This window comes from Megalobrama amblycephala, linkage group LG12 (assembly GCF_018812025.1).
Source record: "Megalobrama amblycephala isolate DHTTF-2021 linkage group LG12, ASM1881202v1, whole genome shotgun sequence".
NCBI classification, from domain to species: domain Eukaryota; kingdom Metazoa; phylum Chordata; class Actinopteri; order Cypriniformes; family Xenocyprididae; genus Megalobrama; species Megalobrama amblycephala.
In genome coordinates this window covers 40,162,193-40,182,242 of record NC_063055.1, presented here as the reverse complement: position 1 = coordinate 40,182,242, position 20,050 = coordinate 40,162,193, and the positions used below count along the sequence as shown (strand labels likewise).

The following is a 20,050-nucleotide window of genomic DNA, read 5'->3' as shown; positions in this document are numbered from 1 at the left end:
CGATGAGAGAGCTGTTGTGATGTGAATCCCTGTGTGCGGGGTGGACCAGGAAATAAAAAATGGTCATTCCCCCTGAAAGAGTTGTTCTTGTCCATGTAAACCTGTAAGGCATGTACAGGACACAGAAAATTCAACCTCTAGTCCTCTGTAGAGGAGAAAGAGGGTGGGTGAAAAGCGGAAACCTCCATTACCTCACATGTGAAGCATTTCACATAAAGGCTGGGTTAGGCCTGAGAGAAATCTCCACTGAGAGAGAATTTAGAGCATGAGGAATCAACAGAGAGTCCCTAGCGAGAAGAACATAGGACAATGGGTAAAGCGAGGCAAAGAGATCAATGGCTACCTGGCCGAATCTCCCCCACAGCAGAGTGCCTACCTGAGGTTGGAGGTGCTAATCTTCACAGAGTTGGTCCCCCCCTCGATAAAAGTTCTGCGCCCCTGTGCCTGGGACATGCAATAACATGCAATAACAGAAAGTGATGCCTACTCCATGCTACAAGCTTGCGAGCTAGAGCATAAAGCTTGGGGGAGCGCATTCCTCCTTGCCGGTTGATATGTGCTACAGCTGTAATATTGCCGCTGCATACCAGCACATGATGCCCCGGGCAGAAAATATTTCAGAGCTTTCCACACAGTGAGGAGCTCCAAATGATTTATATGGGCTAAGTGAAGTCTGCTTGGCCACACACCACTCACTGTTCTGCCCTACTGGGTGGCTAAGGGGCAACATGGGGGATTTCAGAGAAGTAACAGTTCTCTGTAGAGTATTTTTTATTTTTTTTTGGTCTGAACCTTTATTGAGTGTGTAAGAGGTGGTTTGTCCAAACTGTGTTCGGGGCCCCTGGGTTGAGAACTTCCTCTTCTTGGGCAAAGAGGGGAAAAAAAAATATCAAAATTGTGTCCAGTGGGCTGGCAGCCCAGAAACCTGAACCCAGAAACCCCTGAAAGTGAACATCAGGTCCTCATTCTCCTTATCACAACGCTGTTGTGTGAGGGCAACAGTAGGGTCGAAAAGAGCCTTGTCAGGTTCCACTGGGGCTCCTGCTACACCTTTTCTCACTGTCAGGCATTATGCCAAAGAGCATGTTCAGAAAGGGCCAAACAGCAGCCAACAACCTGGAGGGCATTGCAAAGAGTAAGGTCACAATCTCCTTCCAAAGCGTAGATGATGGGGAGCCTATCTCCAGATCCACCACCAGCTTGGCCTGGTAGGCTGAGAGGTGGGAGGAAATATTCAGATCTCAAACCGAAAGAGCAAAAGCCTAGTAGGAAGTTTGGAAAATGAAGGCTGATAAACGGTTCATTTTATTGGAGTCCAGCAGATCTCCTCGAGAAGGGTCGAGGTGTCTGGCCCATTCTACAGGCTGCCATATCCTTAACGTCTAGTCCCACAAGGCCACGCTTACAATCACGTGGGTCTCCCCAGTAATGTCTCGTGTGCTTTGCACAGTCCGGGAGGACGGGCAGGAGCTGTTTCCTAGGTCTAGGAGTTTATCGTCATAAACATTCCTCTTCTGATCAGTGGCATTCTGGAGAGCAGGCCATTCAATGACGAGATGAGTAGCCACTCGCTCACTTTGAGAAGGATTGTGAGTTTGAACACAGCCGAGTCGCTGGCCGGGGGAACTCAAGACACTTTATTCCCCCCTCTAAAAACATGACACCCCTGGTTATCCGATGTTCTCCGTGAGCACCAGACCAAACAGTGAAATGAATCAAAACCTGACCTCAGAAACATTGCTAAGATATGGAATATGTTATCTATTTCTGATGCAGAAAAGTTAGTTCATGCTTTCATGACGTCTCGACTAGATTACTGTAATGCATTATTAGCTGGTTGTCCTGCTTCCTCAATAAACAAGCTACAGTTAGTACAAAATGCAGCTGCTAGAGTTCTTACCAGGTCAAGAAAATATGATCATATAACACCAATTTTATCATCTCTACACTTTATAATTATCCATATCGATTATAAAGTATTGCTAATGACCTATAAGGCTCTAAATGGTTTAGCTCCTGTGTACTTAACTGATCTTCTATCACCCTACAATCCTTCACGCTCTTTAAGATCACAAAACTCTGGACTTCTGGTTGTACCTAGGATAGCTAAGTCCACTAAAGGAGGGAGAGCGTTTGCACATTTGGCTCCTAAACTCTGGAATAGCCTTCCTGATAATGTTCGGGGCTCAGACTCGCTCACCCAGTTTAAATCTAGATTAAAGATGCATCTCTTTAGCCAAGCATTCACATAATGCATCTTATATCAGATCAATTGCACATGACTATCTTTGCTTAACGTTATGAACAGCAGCTACACTAATTATTCTGCTTTTCTGTTTTGACTAGAGAGTTCATCAGCTTCAGTTTGGATACAACATGCACATTCCCAAATTTCTATATATCCTAATTATTGTTAATAAGTAATTCATTTTTCCACACAGCAAAATCCCCAGAGTTAAATCAACTCTTCTCAGAAAACATATGGTCCCACTCTACATAGAGTTAAAATAACACTGAAGCAGAGTTAAAGTTTATGAGATAATATGCTGTTTGTGGAGTTGTTTAATCAGATCTTGAGAGATTTAATGTCTTTTATTTTAAGTTCATTTCATCTAAGGCTGTGGCTAGAAGTGATTATGCTTGTTAACAGCAGGTGTTCATCACTAATGCTCAATCATAACTTAATCACTTAATTATCTCATTAACTTTAACTCTGCTTCAGTGTTACTTTAACACTATATAGAGAGGGACCGTATGTACTCTGAGCAGAGTTGATTTAACTCTGGGGATTTTGCTGTGCAGGAGCTCATTGCTTCTACCTTCAGTTAAACTGCTAACAGTGAGTGCCTAAATTATTACATTATTAGCTAACTGTAAAGCTGCTTTGAATTGATATGTATCATGAAAAGTGCTATACAAATAAATGTGAATTGAATTGAACTGAACTTCATTATGTATGTCTTTGCCCTCCTCTTTTTCTGCCAAGGTTCACCATGCCAAAACTTAATTTTTCCACAACAAGATGAACATGCAAAAACTCTTCAAAACATTAAATTCTGTCCTCTTATCATGCAAACAGATCCATGGATGATGCAGTCAAACATGGGACTGCATTACATCCAGATAAACCAGGGCCTTATGCAAGGATCTTATTTGTGGACTTCAACACCATCATCCCAGATATCCTACTGACTAAACTAACCCAGCTCTCTGTGCCTCCTCCATCTGTCAGTGGATCACCAGCGTCCTGACAGACAGGCAGCAGCTAGTGAGGCTGGGAAAACTCACATCAGCACTGGAGCCTGTCCAACCTTCTGGACTTGTACAACTCCAGAGTGGAGAAACAACAGGTAACATCATGACAGACCACAGTCTGTTTGTACACTACAGATCTCTGTGCACTAGAACATCTAGGTGTAAAAGCAGTTTTTCCCCCAACGCTATCTCCACCTTAAATAGCAATCCAATTAATATCCGTTTTTATGATTCAGTACTCTTATGCGTTTATGCCACCTGAGATTTAGGCAATCGATACTTTTTTTTTAAATTTTTTTATACAGTTCATAATGTACACATCTTCTGATCTAGATGTATATTACTTTGTTGTTTTTAAATTAACTTTTTCCTAATCTCACTTATTTAAATGTTCTTTCTATTCTCTCGTGTTATATACACACATGTATGTACCCAGAGCTCCTGGAAACCACAACAAAGTCCTCGGCAAGTAAAGCGCATTCAGATTGCTTGAGTAATCTGTTACGTTATTAATCATCATCACAGATTTGAGCGCTCTCATTTCTACATATTCTCATCAATTCTTCTTCTTCTTCAAAAAAAGAAACCGATGTACAAAACTCAAACCTTTTTTTATTAAAGTCTATCGCATGTATTATTTATATATATATATATATAAAAGATCTACAGTGACAGAACTGGCACATGATCAGACAACAGTTAGTCATGGATTCTTTCATTCATTCTCAATGAAAATACAGAGCACAAGAGATTTACACAACAAACACCGACAGATTCACCATTTCACGAGCTGAGGGTGTGTGGGGACTTCATGGGATGATCAGGGGCGTTTGGAAGAACAAATAAATACATTACCACATTTGACTTTTCTGCATCCTCTCCATAAATGTGTAGCATGCTCTTCGTGTCAGCCTCATTTACCAACATTTACATGAATTATCGACAGCAGATCACAGTTCAGGTGTGCTAAATTCACTGAAAAAATGATGTTCTTCCTCAGTATTTCTGTCTGGCTTTCCATCTGAACATTCTTAAATCAAGATACATTTACTGGAGAAGCAAAATGACTGAAGATATTAAACCTTGTTTTTGTGAAACATTTAACATATTAAAAAAATCCCTCCGAATTAAGTTTATTTTTCTGAGCCCACAATCAGATATTTGTTCCTATTTTAACCATAAACTTCATTTTGACAATTTTAGCCTTAATATCTTCAGTCATTTTGTTTCTCCAGTAAATGTATCTTGATTTAAGAATGTTTAGCTGGAAAACGAGACAGAAACACTGAGGAAGAACATCTTTTTTTGCAGTGCTTGGGGTTGCGGTTTCATTCGCATTTTAGAATGGCAGTTTTTTCTGCCATACGCAGAGGTCAGAGAAAAAGTGTTTTGATCAAATCTTGAATACTGGCTGTAGTGTGAGGTAAACGGACTGCGTGTCCATGACTGCACCTGGGAGAAGTCACACACAGCCACATCTAACATTAAAACACTCGTCCTGATGACACGTGAAGCACTTTAGCACCAGAGTAGAGATTAGAGTGTGTTTCAGTCGTGACCCGTGTGCGTTCAGTCGCTGTCGCTGGTGTCGCTGCTGGGGTCGCCCTGGACTTTGTTGCGGTGCTGCATGGCGCGGTGATACGCCACCTGAACAGACTTCCTGATGTTCGACTTTCTGCCTTCCAGCATCTTCTCTTTGTCCAGATCCTGATTGACGCCCAGAGGAACCAGTTTGGAGCGTGGCAGCCATTGCCTACACACACACACACACACTCATTTAGTGTCTTGTATCACGTTCTCTTTTCTCAGCATTTTCATGTTCATTTCCTCTGGCCTATTTCTCTCTGTTTGCCTGCAGCGGATGTTCAGAGATGCTGACGGGGTTCACGTCTCTCATGAGAAGTTTAAAGCAGATCAACTCTCATTACAGAGCCTCTTTTAATGACAAAGCGCATTAAGAGTTTTTGCACTGCGAGACAGTTTTTTAGACTCATGAACCCCTGCCCACATCAACAATGATGATTTAAGGAAATGCCTGAGCTACAGTAATGATTGTGTGACCATTAATTACACAAGAAAACATTACAGTAATGACAATGAGAGAGTACAGGGTCAGTTCGGGTCAACTCAACCAGAGCTCCCCGGCTCCAATTTCTAATTTTGATCTTTCTTTTTTCTGGTGAAAGAAATACATTAATAATGATGAAAGCCAAAATATTAAATGTCACAGATGTATATTTACGGAGTAATCCACTATTTTGCATAATTTTCACATTAGATTTTCACCAAATTAGAGGAGTGTAAAAATGACTTTAGAAAGATGGCAGCATCATTATTTTATTTTTACACAGAGATATCAGTATATCAGTAAAATCTGTTGACTTTATCAATCTTTGATTCATTATATGCCAACAGTGACAGTTCAAAAATGTGTTTTTTTCCAAAGTTTGCATGACTTTAACTCAAGAAGTATTAAAGATATCTTAATATCCTCTTAGATTCTGCCTCTTCAACCTTTCTGGAGATACCGGTTAACAGACAGATCTACGTTTCATGCGTCTTATGGCAGTGTGGCTGCTCTCCTTAGCTCTATTAACTCTTGGTAGCTCCAGAACTAGTTAAAATGAACAACATTCCTTCTTCCAAACGTCCCTGAAACTGATTAAAATATAGAATTTTATTGAGAGCAACTTAATGTGCCTCAACTTTAACATTTCAGCGTATTTTTGGCACCGAAATATTCTTAAAATTGCAAATGTTTTGATAGAGGGAAACAAGCTACATTTCTAATTTCAACATTATTTGTTCTTCAGACATTCTTATTTAAACACAATAACTATCGATAAGTTTGGTTTTTGGCCATTGAAAATGCAAAAATTCAACAATTTACTCATGAAGCTGCATTTAGATCCCCACATCTCTGGGATTGAACCATCAAAGGCCTTTAAAATGAAGATACCAAAAGAAAAGTTTGTTAAGAACCAGAATCTAAAAGGATATTAAGACACTTTTAATACTTCTTGAGTTACAGGCATGCAAACTTGAGGCAAAAAAACACAAGAAGAGCTTTTTCCCATTTTTTAACTGTCACTGTTGGCATATAATGAAACAAAGATCACTAAAGTCAACAGATTTTACTAACAGATCCACCAATCTCTGTGTGAAAATAAAATAATGATGCTGCCATCTTTCTAAAGTCATTTTTACACTTCTGTGATTTTAATATTTTGGCTTTCATCACTATTTATGTTAGTTTTTCTTCAAAAAAAACAAAACAAATTTACAATATCAAACATTTTAGCTGGGAGAAGTTTCTGAAATTTGTTTGATTCGACACGGTATGACCCTAATTATAGCAAAATGCACTTAGCTGTAAAACATATAAAATGATGCAATGTTTTCAAATTATTGCATTAACAAACATTTACAATGAGCAAAAAAAAAAGTGTTCTACTATTTATTAATCTTTGTTAACATTATTTAATAAAAAACAGCTGTTGATTGTTAATTCATGTCAGCTCAGATCCATTAAACAATATTAATATCAACTTCTGATTTGAATAATGTATTAGTAAATCTTTAAATGAATATCAGCTAAATATAATAAATGCTTTAGAAGTTCAGTTCATCGTTAGTTGATGTTAACTGTAAAGTGTTACTGAACAAACAAACTGATGTAAGTGACGAGCGGATTCAAATCAAAGACAGAAAACATCTGACATGACCTACATGTCTAACCATGGAAAATTACCAGCAGAGGTTTCTACACAACTCTACGCTGCGACGCTTGTGGAACATTTCTCTCATCAAAACATGGACCGAAATCACTGCGTTTTCTTATTTTTTAACCAAGTGCAGTTTCCACTGTCACAGGAACAAAATATATCTGAATGAAAACACTGCAAAATACAGTCACCTCAATTCAGTTACTTAAAGAACTGAAGCAAAACACAATAATAATAATGTTAGAAAATATTTACAATGCATTTTATATAGACTACCATTCAAAAGTTTGGGGTCGGCAAGACTTTTTAATGTTTAATGAGTCTCTTCTGCTCTCCAAGACTGCATACTCTTAAACGTATGAACATGTCTGACAGACTCACACCTCTAAGCAGAGACATTTGTGTTCTCTGTCCTATCAAAGCACAGGCGCATGAGGAAGAGCAGCAGCGCGTGACTAACCAGGTCCTCTTGTTGTCGAAGAAGAGCACGAGGAAGAGATGTTCCCGAGCCTCCTGCGTCATCTGCTCTCCCAGCTTCAGCACCTCCAGAGGCGGGACTGGGATCGGGACGCCCCGGTGGAACACGCCCTCTCGAGGCATCTTGGGATCAATGATCTGAGGGAAGGATATGACACGTTTCATAATGAGAAAAGTGGCGTGAAGCCGCCCTCTGCTGGACACACACAGAAACTGCACCTTCTGCTGAACTCTTGGCCTTTATAGACCTCTTTGGAGCAGACGTCACAATTACGTCACTTGCAGCCGCGCGCGCATAGTGGTTGCAGAAAAATAGCGGTAGCAATTGGAGGAAAATGTGCAAAATCCACAGAATAAGAGAAAAACGTTTTGTTGTGCCTCTGGATGTTGGAATCGGAATGCAAAAAAATATAGTCTTCATTTTTAAAGAAAACCATCGTTGAAAACGTCCTTTGAAGCTAAACGGAGACGTTTCACAGACTGGACTGATGACACCTGCAAGGATTAGTCTACTATCAAAGCAGGAATTTGAAGTAAACAGTAAGTCTACATAATATTCACATATGCAGTTCAGAGGACATACATACATAGCAGTTACAGCATGAAATAATATTTAAACCTATAACATTTTACATAGATAACTTTTAAACATAGTCTATAACATTTTTATTTCACAATTCTGACTTTTTTTCTTGCATTTGCGTGTTTATGACTCCCAGTTCGGCCGTTATAACTCGCAATTGTGAGTTTATTTTACAATTCTGAGGGGAAAAAAGTCAGAATTGCGGGATAAATTGCAATTCAGAAAAGACAGGATAACGAGTAGGCTATATATCACAATTCTGTTTTTCTTTGTAAGAAATGCGATATATAAACTCAGGTTTGCGAGAAATAAAAGTCAGAATTCTGAGACATAAACTCGAAATTAACTTTTTTTTATTCTTTTATTTCGTGGCTTCCATAGACTGGTACTGCTCAACTGTCATTTTCTGCAACCAGGTAGGCTCCGCCCATAAAAAACGTCATCGCTGTTTGCAAACACCAAATTGGTCTATTAACTGTTGAGTTGAGAATTTAACTTGTGCATAAAACATTTGTGAATAAAGCTGCATTTCCCTCCCATGTGTTCAAGAGAACAAAATCATTGCTTCCTGAGAAATTGGCTCAAATTATCTGTGGCTCTTGCGTTCGGATGCTGGTGTTTGGGAACACAGTCTTCTGGAGGAATTAAACCAAATCATTCTGATGACAGACTTTGATTCAGGCGTTTCAGAACCAACAAACCAACATTTGAGATGCTGCGATGTGAGATTGGGGCGCGGCTACTGTGGCATGCAGAGAGATTTGGGGCGGGGCTACTGTTGCTGGCTGACAGTTTGGGGCGTGTTTACTGTACCTGTTGAAACATGTCTTCACAAGCACCCATAAGAGATGTGTTTGTGATGTTTGAGTTGAGGGAGGGACTTTTTGCAAAATATGCTGCGTTTTCATAATTCTGCTAGTGCCACAGAAACGACATACTTTACCTTTAAAGGGCATATTGCAGGTTAGAGCTTCAGTGATTCAATGTATAGAAAAATAATGTATTAAATAGATTTTCTTGAAAAAACACGTATAAATACGCTAATTAGGCTTCTGGAGTCATTTTTTGTGAAAGAATTTTACTTCCGCATCTGAAAAATGCCAAATGGGAAGTGACGTAACTGAAGGGAGTGCGATCAATATAAACAATAGGAAAACAATGGAACGCAATGACAGTTCGGACGCTGAGGAAATTGTAAATGTTTATTCACACTCGTATCACAAACCACAGCCATACAATTAGCCTGCTATGTGTTTAAGAGAGCAGGGACAGGCCAGGATTAGACCGAATAACGGTCAAAATAGACAAATTGAGCTGTTGTGTGAGGAGAAGCAGTGGAGAACAGAGACCGGTGTTAGCTTAGCTAACGATATGTGCTCAGATCACAATATCGTACAGATTATTATCATGAATCAGGCAATAGCAAAGCTATTGGTCATGTAGGAGTAACTGATTACTAATAACAGAATCTAATAAACCTTGATCAGGCGTATGTCACACGCGTTAATATCCGTCCACACTAACGTTACGTGATATAGCGGTTTCTCATCACGACTGATTTGGTAGTTAGCAAATGAAATAATAAAATAATAATAATAAAGATTTACGGTGCACAATTCACATGTTCATCGAGCTGCATCTCTGACGGATCCGTGATCATGTCTCCCGCCGGCGGACGAACATAAGTAGTGTAGCTAGGGCTGTGCGATATGACGATATATATCGTTACCATGAAATAAAATGTCTATCGTTAGAGATTTTGCTATGTCGTATATATCGTAGTATGTAAATATATTGCACTATTGACACTTCAGAGTGATGAAATGCATGACTGAGAATATAAAGAGCGGGACGTGCTTGATGTTAAAAGAGTTAGAAGCGCAATATATCCTGAAAAGGAACGCGGTGCAGAGCTCATGCTGACTGGCACACTGCCAAAGTGCGCGCATGAAACCTGCCTCTCTTTTAGAAGGCAATCGTGAATTAGAGACGTGCTCGATGTTAAAGTGTATTAAGCACAATAAATAGGGGTGGGCGATATACTGCTAGACACGATTAGCCTCTAGAAATTTGTCTGGTAGAGATTTTGGACGATCATCTCTGTTGCAAGAGGTTGCTATGCTGCGCGGTCACGAAAGTTTATAATTTGCATGAGTTTTTAAGCATTGTGGTTTAAAAACAAGTGGTTTTAAGACGTTTAAGTAAAGACTATATTGTTTTTTATACCTTTGATTACTTTATACATGTTTTAGTGTTATTTCGCCAGTCTTTGTTCTATTGTAGTTGTTTTCTTTGCTCTCACTTTATCACAGTTTATTTGTATTCAGTAAGCTTGAGAGTTTTTAATCTAGTATTTATTTTTTTAATTATATTAAAATTAATTATAATTCTGAAATATCAATGATATGGAAAATTTTGATATCATAAAAATCTTATTTAAAGCAAAAATAACTAACTAGCCTATATTGTGATATATATCGTTATCGTGATATAAAATTACCCAAATGGTGATATAAGATTTTGCTCATATCGCCCAGCCTTAAGTGTAGCCTATGTGTTTCATGTTATCCTTTATTCATTAATTCTGTGTTATGAGTTTATTCCGTGCCCATTCACTGATAGTGTGAGGATGTATATGACGTCGTGATTATGTAGTTGTGTGAACTTGAATGTATATACGTTTACAGTATATACATGGCATGAATGAAATTGGAGTATTTACATTACCAGCACATAATTCAAAACTGTTTTGTGTGAGTGTGAGACTGTATGCATGTGTACATCATTTGTATTCATCAGTGTTGAAATTGATTCAAGTAAAAACGGTGAAGAAGCATCGCGTGTGTAAGTTTATTCATTTAATATCATTATTTACAGTAGTATTACAACGTTGAACTCCATCATATTGCCAGGATGATAATCCTCCGGTCTATAATGAATGCGTTTATCGAAGCAGATGCAGAAGTGAAGTCCCGTCTCTTCACCTGCACAAAACACACCCCGGCACGGAAGACAGCAGCGTCCTTTTTCTTGTTATTAAACCTCTGGACTCGATGTCCTGACAGGCTGGAGTTTGTGCAACCTCCACAAACACAATAATTTACCATGATGATGATAAATAGAATACAGAAACTACAGAAAACACACTGATTCACGACCGCTGTCACTGAATACCAGCCTACTCTGCACTGAATCAACACAGAGCTCGGCGATCGACTCCCTTGAGTGACGTAAAATGACGCGATGCTGAAAAAATAGCGTTTTTTACAGAGACCGTCACTTTATCTACTAAATTCGTGCCCTTATGTCCTGCAAAACATTTTTAAACCCTGCAGTACCTTTTTTATATGGTATTTTTGTACAAGGTTATATATTCATCTCGAAAAAAATGTTTAACCTGCAATATGCACTTTAAAGATTCAAAATACATGCAAAACAATTTCTTCCTTCTGTCTTCTGGTTTATTGATCAAATATAACCCAAACATGTTTTGGCAGGTTTCGTAAAGCGCAAATTAAAATGTAGTGAAAGCTGAGCCTTCGAGTCTGCGTTAGATGTGACACTCACCAGAGCCGGGTATGATGGGTATCCTCTGCACTTGGCCCACACCAGATCGAGAGCATCCAAAGAGCTGTAGTCATCTGAACTCATCCAGCATCCCGATCGGCCCCTGCCTCGAACCACTGCACACACACACACACGGGTCAGGACAAGAACAGCGCACATATCTAACGTGTGTGTGACTGCTGCACTCACAGTGAGACACTCCTCGGGATCCTCCCATGGAGTAGGAGTCGTTCTCCGTGCCGGACGTCTCCTCGCTGCTGTCCTCCTGAAACGCAGAGCGTGAGAACGAGGCCTTCCCACGACCCTGTTTAGAGGGAGTAGTGCTGCCAGGAGAAAAACCACAGCCATGACTGTGAGTGTGTGTGAAAGAGTGTGTGTGAGAGAGTGTGTGTGATGTGTGAGTGTGTGTGAAAGAGTGTGTGTGATGTGTGAGTGTGTGTGAAAGAGTGTGTGTGATGTGCGAGTGTGTGTGAGAGAGTGTGTGTGCGTGTGAGTGCGTGTACCTGGTCCGGTCGGACGCAGCGCTGCTGCTGCTGCTGCTGGTGGACTCCGAGTCGGAGCTGGAGCGTGGCAGGCTGCGTTCGTTCCTGTACACCAGAAAACTCTCTGTCTTCGGCTGACCGCTTCCACCGAAACCATTACTGTGAAGATCTGAGAGGAGCGCAGAAGAAGAAACAAACTCCGTTATACTGACATGTCTGCCTGAGCTCATCTCCACAGGGAAAAACAGTGAGTTTCTGAGGAATCTTCACATTCTCCATATGTCAGTTTGAGGTACTTTATATCCAGTCAAGTCCAATTTGGTGTCATCTAGTGTTATATACTTTACGTCAAGCCTAATTACTATTTGGTGATGCGTGTCACTGCCGCGGTTAAGTGATGCATATGAATGACCGGGTTAAAAATCGATTGCATCAATGTCATATAGCCGCCATAGAGAAAAGAGCCGCATGAGGATCACAGTTTCTTGGTATTCCACGGAAAAAGAAAACAACACCAACGGCTTTGTTTTCGGATCCTTGTGTCTTCGTGAGTCGTCTGGTGGTGGGGACTTCCCAGCATTCAAGCCTCTTTACAGAAAACATCTGACTCACAGAGAAGTGTGGGAGTTTCTTCATAGTCAGTGTGTGAATATGAGTAGCGATGATCGAAACGTTGACATATCCAGTTAAAACCGCAGGATTCAATGAAGGCTCTCAGCAGCAAAACAAATGATGAATTCTGCTGAAACAAACTGTCATCAGATAATGTGGAGATTTGAGACGCTGCAGCGTAACTGAAATAACAGATAATATCATGGATATCAGATTTACTGAGCCCTAAACATGTTTACATGTGGACTCACATCTAACTGATATTATCCTTCATATGTGAATTTTAGCTGGGAATCTGATCCAACTGAAGTCAGTGATTGAACAGAGACGGACCACCGACTGGGAGAAACTGATGAGTGAAAAATGATTTTGTCGATAATAATAATAAGAAGTCAATATTTCGCTTTTTGAGTGAGTTTTGTACTGGTATCTTGTCGTGTCAGCTGACTCCCAAAGCGTTTCATATTCTTCATATTCTGTGTGCTGGTCAGACGACATCAGTGACAGAAACAAACATTTTCATTAAAGTGCCCCTATTTTGCTTTTTGTGATGTAGTGTGTATTAAAGCTGTTTGTGAATGTTAAAGGTCTGCAGTGTTTTAAAGATGAAAGTGCATGACAAATAAAGTTATTGTCTCCTAAAAGAAAGAATCGTTTCTCACCAATTCCAGTCTTACTTCCTGTTACATACCTACATAGGATTATAACTAATTTGCATTATGCATTTGCATCTGTTCATCAAAATTTAGACTAAACAGTTAAATTAGTTTTACAATCTCTTCATGAACTTTGTGAATCTTCAAAGTTTCAGTTGCATAACTGTCAATGGAGGGACAGAAATCGGTCCCACTTTATATTAAGTGGCCTTAACTACTATGCACCTACATTTAAATTAATCATTGGATACAATGCACTTATTGTGTACACCTGTTTTTACATTGTACTTATATTTTAAAACACCTGCATGTAATTAAATCTGTGATTAAATTTATAATAACACTGTTGACCCATCCCTTACACCTCACCCCTACCCTTAAACCTACCCATACCACCAAAGCTTTCCCTAACCTTACCCGTATCCTCCTCAATAGCAGCAAAAGTGTTTTGCAATTCAATATGAACCCCATAAGTACATTGTAATTATTTTTTGATGTAAGTACATAGTAGTTAAGGTCACCTAATATAAAGTGGGACCTAACAGATTTCAACAAAAAGATCTTAAAGGGTTAGTTCACCCAAAAATAAAAAATAAAAATTGTTATTATTTACTCTCCCTCATGTCGTTCCACACCCGTAAGACCTTCGTTCATCTTCAGAACACAAATTAAGATATTTTTAATGAAATCCAATGGCTCAGTGAGGCCTTCATCGCCAGCAATAACTCACTTTTTCAACGTCCAGAAAGCTACTAAAAACATATTTAAATCAGTTCATGTGACTGCAGTGGTTCAACCTTAATATTATAAAGCGACTAGAATACTTTTTGTGCGTCAAAAAAAACAAAATAACGACTTTTTAACAATATCTAGTGATGGGCGATTTCAAAACACTGCTTCAGAGCGTTATGAATCTTTTGCGTCGAATCAGTGATTCTGATCGCGTATTAAACCGCCAAACTGCTGAAATCATGTGACTTTGGCACTCCGAACCACTGATTCCATTCATAAAGCTTCAAAGCTTCATGATGCAGTGTTTTGAAATTGGCCATTACTAGATATTGTTTAAAAGTCGTTATTTTGTTTTTTTTTGGTGCACAAAAATATTCTCGTCGCTTTATAATATTAAGGTTGAACCACTGTAGTCACATGAACTGATTTAAAAATGTCTTTATGGATCTTGAGGAATTTGCTGGCTATGCAGGCCTCACTGAGCCATCGAATTTCATCAAAAATATCTTAATTTGTGTTCTGAAGATGAACGAAGGTCTTACAGTTTTGGAACGACATGAGGGAGAGTAATTAATGACAGAATTTTCATTTTTGGGTGAACTAACTCTTTAATGAGTGAGTCATTGAATCATTCAAATGGCTGATTCGTTCAGGAACGAAGCAAGTGACTGGCTGCATCTGAAATCTCATACTTCCCTACTATATAGAAAAAAAGTATGTGACAAAAGAAGTATGTCTGAATTCACAGCACACATAAAAGAGCAGACAAAAATTACCCAGATGACCTACTACCTCTGGCAGGATTCTGAAGTGTGCATCTGATGGACACTTTACTATCCCATGAGGCCACAGGAGAGGATTTATGAATGGCAGTGAAGCGATGCAACTGACGCTGGTAGGTCACATGATCATGACAACATGGTGGATGTAGTACGTCCAGATTACATTCATACTGCACACACTCATACTATAGAGAAAGTACTTTCTTAACGACTGTGAAGTAATTAAGAGTATTCTATGTCAGGTGCAACTACTGAATCACTGAATCATTGATTCGTTCAAACAGCCGATTCATTTGTAAATGAAACACAGCTGTGTGTTTCTAAGAGATGCACGACAGTGCTGTTGCGGTTTTGTTGGTGAAATAGAATGCAAAAACAGAATATTGTGCCTAAAATGTAACAAAAAATATTACATTATAAATATAACAGCACACTTACTCACATGATATTGCTTAACCATATCATATAGAAATATAAGAGGTATTTTAGAATCAGATATAATCAACAAATCAGAATTGGGCATCAAGACCTGCAGTGTAAATGCGGTCAATGAAAACTTTCATTTTCATTAAAAATAGTTAAATCTAACTGAATATGGACATTGCTGTTCATTATTTGTGGTTGCTGTGTATAAGATGTTGATCTGGCAACATGCTATCATCAGAATCAATTCTACACTTCATATGAGTAGCGCTATTGTCAGTCAGGGAGCTTCTGTAGTGTGTGCATCAAAGCAGCTCACTATGTGGTGTGTAACAGAGGTCAGAGCCGCAGACGTACCCAGTATGAGGTGATCGTGTTCGCTGTCGGACTCCGAGCTGGAGCTGGACTGAGGACTGTGGGGTCTCTTGCGTGACGGGGTGAGCGAGGGAAGCTGCGGTGGGCCGATGGCACTGGAGCTCAACACTCCCGGCCCGTGCAGGCTTTCGCGGTTCTTCGGGGGTCGACCGGGGCGCTTGGGAGGTCCGGCGGCTTTAGGGTTCTTCTTGGAGAAGAGGACAGAGGTGCGCCGGCCGACCTCAGGGGCCAGCGCAGAAGACGACGTGCTGAGATCTACCGAGACAAAGACAAGCCGGGTTATTAGTCCATTTAAAAAAGACAAAACCTTTGGAGGGTGACTGATTTCACATGTGAAATAATGTGACAGTAAACAGTGTGGTCTGTAGGGCCCTATGATTTCCACAATGCAGAAAAAGCGGACGGAATCGTGGAATCCAGTCATAAAAACAGAATTTAGAATATAACGTGGAATGTCACGGAATTTGTCACATTTTTGATGAATGAATAAAAAGCAGGTGAAATCGACCCAAATTTGACCCAAGCAGGTCGAATCGTGACATAGACTAGTGTCCGTGAATATTAAACCGCAAAATTTTTTTAAATATGAATCCTGCATGCCTGAACAAAAGCATGAAGCATGTGCGATACTTGCGATGTTTTCATCCTCTGTCGCCTCATTATATGAGGAAATGAATGCATGAAATTCATCTCCAGAGCCTCTCTGAACATTTAACCACTTCGTTTGAGAAAACTATCATCATAAACACAGAGAAACTCAAAGCTCTAGGCAACCCGTCAAAATAAAAGTTTGATTTAACTTGAAAGAAACAGGGTTGTACAGTAGAATTTAAATAAATTTAATAATAAATTATTAAAAATATATTTTTAAGGAATAATCTCAGTTTTTCTTCCATGTTTTAATTTTTTACAGTAAAGCTCTGTTGTGCAGCACATTGTTTGACAAAAAAAGTTTAATTCCATGATTAAAAGATAAATTAAATGAGATGCGTTCATTTGATTGCCGGAAAAACAGAATTTATGGAAAAACAAAACATTTCATTAAAAATACATTTTTTAATTAATAAATTGTTGTTTTTAAGAATTCAATTAATTAGACATGCTTTTTGATTATTAAAATGTAATGAAACCATTAAATTGGAATCCAGAAATGTTAAAACAGAAAACAGAATTTAGTAAAAATAAAAAACTATTTAAGGGGAAAGAATAAAATGTATATCATAGGGCCCTAAATTTTTTGTCGATTACTAAAATTTAGTTTAACCATTAAAAAACGAAAAAAAAAAAAAAAAAAACGTAATACAGAAAAATTAAAACAGAAAAAAACAGAATTTGGGAAAAATAAAACGGATTTCATAGGTTCTGTGTGGGACAGTTACTAGGGGTGTAAGATACTTGAGTAAATTTACTTGATTACTAAAGTATTATTTTGGGTTATTTGCACTTTGCTTGAGTGCAATTTAATCTAAATACTTGCACTTTTACTTAAATTACATTTCTGAAGAAAAAAAAAACTTGAGAACACTCGTTACATTTTTGCAATGGTGTTTCAAGGTTTGACTAATTTTCATATGTTGATGGCTGATTAAATGTTATAAACCTTGAAAACATTTACATTTAAATTAGCATTATAAAATGTTATATTCTTTGTAAATATTTATGTTCTCTCCAGGAGTGGATAAGGTATAATTATAGTAAAGTAAATGAATATAATATTGAGTAATAATTAGGGTTTTCAATTCATTTTTAATAAAATAATTACATGACATCCTGATTAATCACATATATGCAGGGACATATATCGTCACAATTGTAGTGCATGTTGTTCCAGCCACGGCGTCGCAGAAATAGAAATAATTTCTAAAATAGAATCTCCTGATGCTCAAACTCTGATTTACCATGGAAAAGACACCTTTCATCACGCATCACGTCTGGTTAGGACGCGTCTAAGTGCTATCTGAGGTTGGTTCAAAGCTATTTGTGAGGCGTTTTCTGACCTTTCCCACTGATCTCGTGGCTGCTGCTCTCTCCTTCATCGTGACGGGCTCCTCCCGAGGCGTGATGTGCGAGGACAGAGCCGCGCTCCAGCGACAGACCCGACTCGTGGCCGCCCAGGCCGCAGATGCCCTCGCGCTGGTGCGCCAGCTTACGCTTCAGGACCGTCATCTCTTTCTTCAGGGCTTTGGCTCGCCGTGACTGACCAATGCTGTGCTTCCCTGACATGACCTCATCATAGCGCGCCTGCAGGATCTGCAGCTGCTCCTCCAGAGGCAAACGCCGCCGACTGTCCGGCAGGAAATCTGTGAGAGCGAGAGAGAACGGGACATTCACTTTATGTGTAAAAAGGTACAAAACATGACCTGGAAATGGTCAGTGAAAGGAGCTGCTTAACCTTTAGAAAACCAGTCAGTAATGAGATGAGAACAAATAAATACACCAGAACAAAGAGCTCTCAGTGCTGTAAGGTCTAACAGTAGCATTCAGGTAATGAATGAATCAAATGTAGAAGAGAGAAAGTCAACTCACCGTCATCGAGGAGTGACACTGATCTCTCTCGGTCTCTCTCTTTGTCTCGCTCTCGTTCTCTTTCTCGATCTCTCTCTCGCTCGTGCGGTGAATCCGGGCTCGGCTCTCGAGGAAGATGCATGCCCGTCTCATAATCCAGGCCGATTCTCTCCGCGTGTCTGCGCGCTTGCCTTAAAACAGAGCTGCCCGCTTCTCGCAATCGCAGCGCGGCGCGGTAGAAAACAGTGTCTTTGGCGTTGTACTTCAAACAGTTGTTGACGATCAACAGAAAGTCACCCTCGAAAGCTTCAAAGCTGAGATAGCGGTGCGACTCCAAACACTTCCACATGGTCTGGAAATCCATCGGACGCTCGATGTGGTCCAGGTAATCTGGGACCTGGAGAAGACACACACGAACACAGAAGAGGTGTTTTCAGAGAACTACGTAATGGTGGGCAAGTCAGTGCAAAAACAGCTTCACGTTATTTATATTTATTTATTTATTTAGAACAACTACACAAAAAACAAGACAAAAAGATTGTGTGTAGTGTGTGAGTGAGTGTGTGTGTGTGTGTAGTGAAGTGTACCTCACTTAAAGGTACAGGCTCAGTGAAGAAGTTACTGGTGTCTCGCTCCTGCAGTTGCTCCAGAGTGCTGCGCATCAACACCAGGAATGGAGTCAACTGCATCTCTAACGCCAACTCCTGCACCTTGATCTGAACCGACACAGAGGTGCTCGTTAGTCAAAATAACACAGCATGCAAGTAAAACTGAGTCAATACATAGTAGGAATGCATTTCAAGTTTAATGCCCTCACTGGTCAATGGCTAACTTTAAAGTTGCCATGAAATCAAAATAGACAATTCTTATTAAAGTCAGGGTTATCATAGTTAATTCAAACTAAAACCATGTAAAACAAAGGTATGTTAACTTAAAGTGTTTGTTGAAGCTGGCTGGTATCAATATTGATTTCATGACTTTTGCTGAAAACTGAAGCGCCTGAGGTTGATCAGAGCATGTTTTTGAAGTGTCTGGTTTATAGAATTAAACCATATGCTTTCTTTTTTTTTTTTTTTTATGAGATGACAGAGCTAAATCTCACAGCCTCTCTCTTGATCTTCTCTCTCTTGCGGATGAGCTCCACCAGCAGTCGGGCTCGTTCCAGGTCGTGCCGGAGTCTCTGCCACGCTTTCAGCTGCTCCTTCAACACCGAGTGCTTTTCCTCGCCGTCCCTCTGTGTGAACACACACAAACACGCACTGTCATCCTCGTATTCTCCACCACCAATCAGCATGGTCATGTCAAGGGTATCAGTTTTTAAAATTAAATGCAAGATTTTTTAAGACCTTTTGCACAAATAAAATTCATACCATATGGACGGGGTAAAGCAATGTTTATGGTAACATCCAAACCATAAAATGATGATTTAAACAACTTTACAGTTAATAAAAACAGATTTTGACAAAAACAAAAAGTTCTGTATAATGATAAACCTCAAATTTCAGCCTTTTGACAGTCAAAATTATAAATGATTATACTTTTATTCATTCAAGTATACATAATATACATAATCATTTTGACTGTTAAAAGGCTGAAATATATATATTTACAATTTGTTTAGACGTTTTGGGAGATGCGAGCTCCAGACCGTCAGCGGCCGTTCAGTGCTCGTGTACCCGCCAAGAACAGCTTCATCTCGGCCAGTGCTTCAGGGATTTGGTGGTTAAACGAGATATAATTCATTTTGGGTTCATAAAACGGGCAATCTTTGGTCTTGTTAATTTATTACTTGTTCCTGAGCCAATTGAATTGGGCAATGTTAAATTTAATAATTTTATATTAAGGCTATATTTAACTCTCATCCTGTAGTTACGTC

General features: G+C 39.4%; 1 protein-coding gene across 2 annotated transcripts in view; it reads right to left on the bottom strand.

The window, feature by feature from the left end:
* Nucleotides 1-3,847: 3,847 nt before the first annotated feature.
* The window catches only part of brpf1 (bromodomain and PHD finger containing, 1), a 29,652-nt gene continuing 13,449 nt past the window's right edge, over nucleotides 3,848-20,050 (bottom strand). For both annotated transcript variants that reach the window (XM_048211164.1, XM_048211163.1), the window contains exons 7-16: nucleotides 19,277-19,408; nucleotides 18,762-18,890; nucleotides 18,196-18,571; nucleotides 17,667-17,969; nucleotides 15,652-15,924; nucleotides 12,111-12,258; nucleotides 11,797-11,930; nucleotides 11,608-11,723; nucleotides 7,441-7,595; nucleotides 3,848-5,008 (exon numbers count right to left, since the gene is read on the bottom strand). In XM_048211164.1, coding sequence (XP_048067121.1) covers nucleotides 4,825-5,008; nucleotides 7,441-7,595; nucleotides 11,608-11,723; nucleotides 11,797-11,930; nucleotides 12,111-12,258; nucleotides 15,652-15,924; nucleotides 17,667-17,969; nucleotides 18,196-18,571; nucleotides 18,762-18,890; nucleotides 19,277-19,408 — 1,950 coding nt within the window. In that variant the 3' untranslated portion in view covers nucleotides 3,848-4,824. The remainder of the gene's footprint in view (nucleotides 5,009-7,440; nucleotides 7,596-11,607; nucleotides 11,724-11,796; nucleotides 11,931-12,110; nucleotides 12,259-15,651; nucleotides 15,925-17,666; nucleotides 17,970-18,195; nucleotides 18,572-18,761; nucleotides 18,891-19,276; nucleotides 19,409-20,050) is intronic.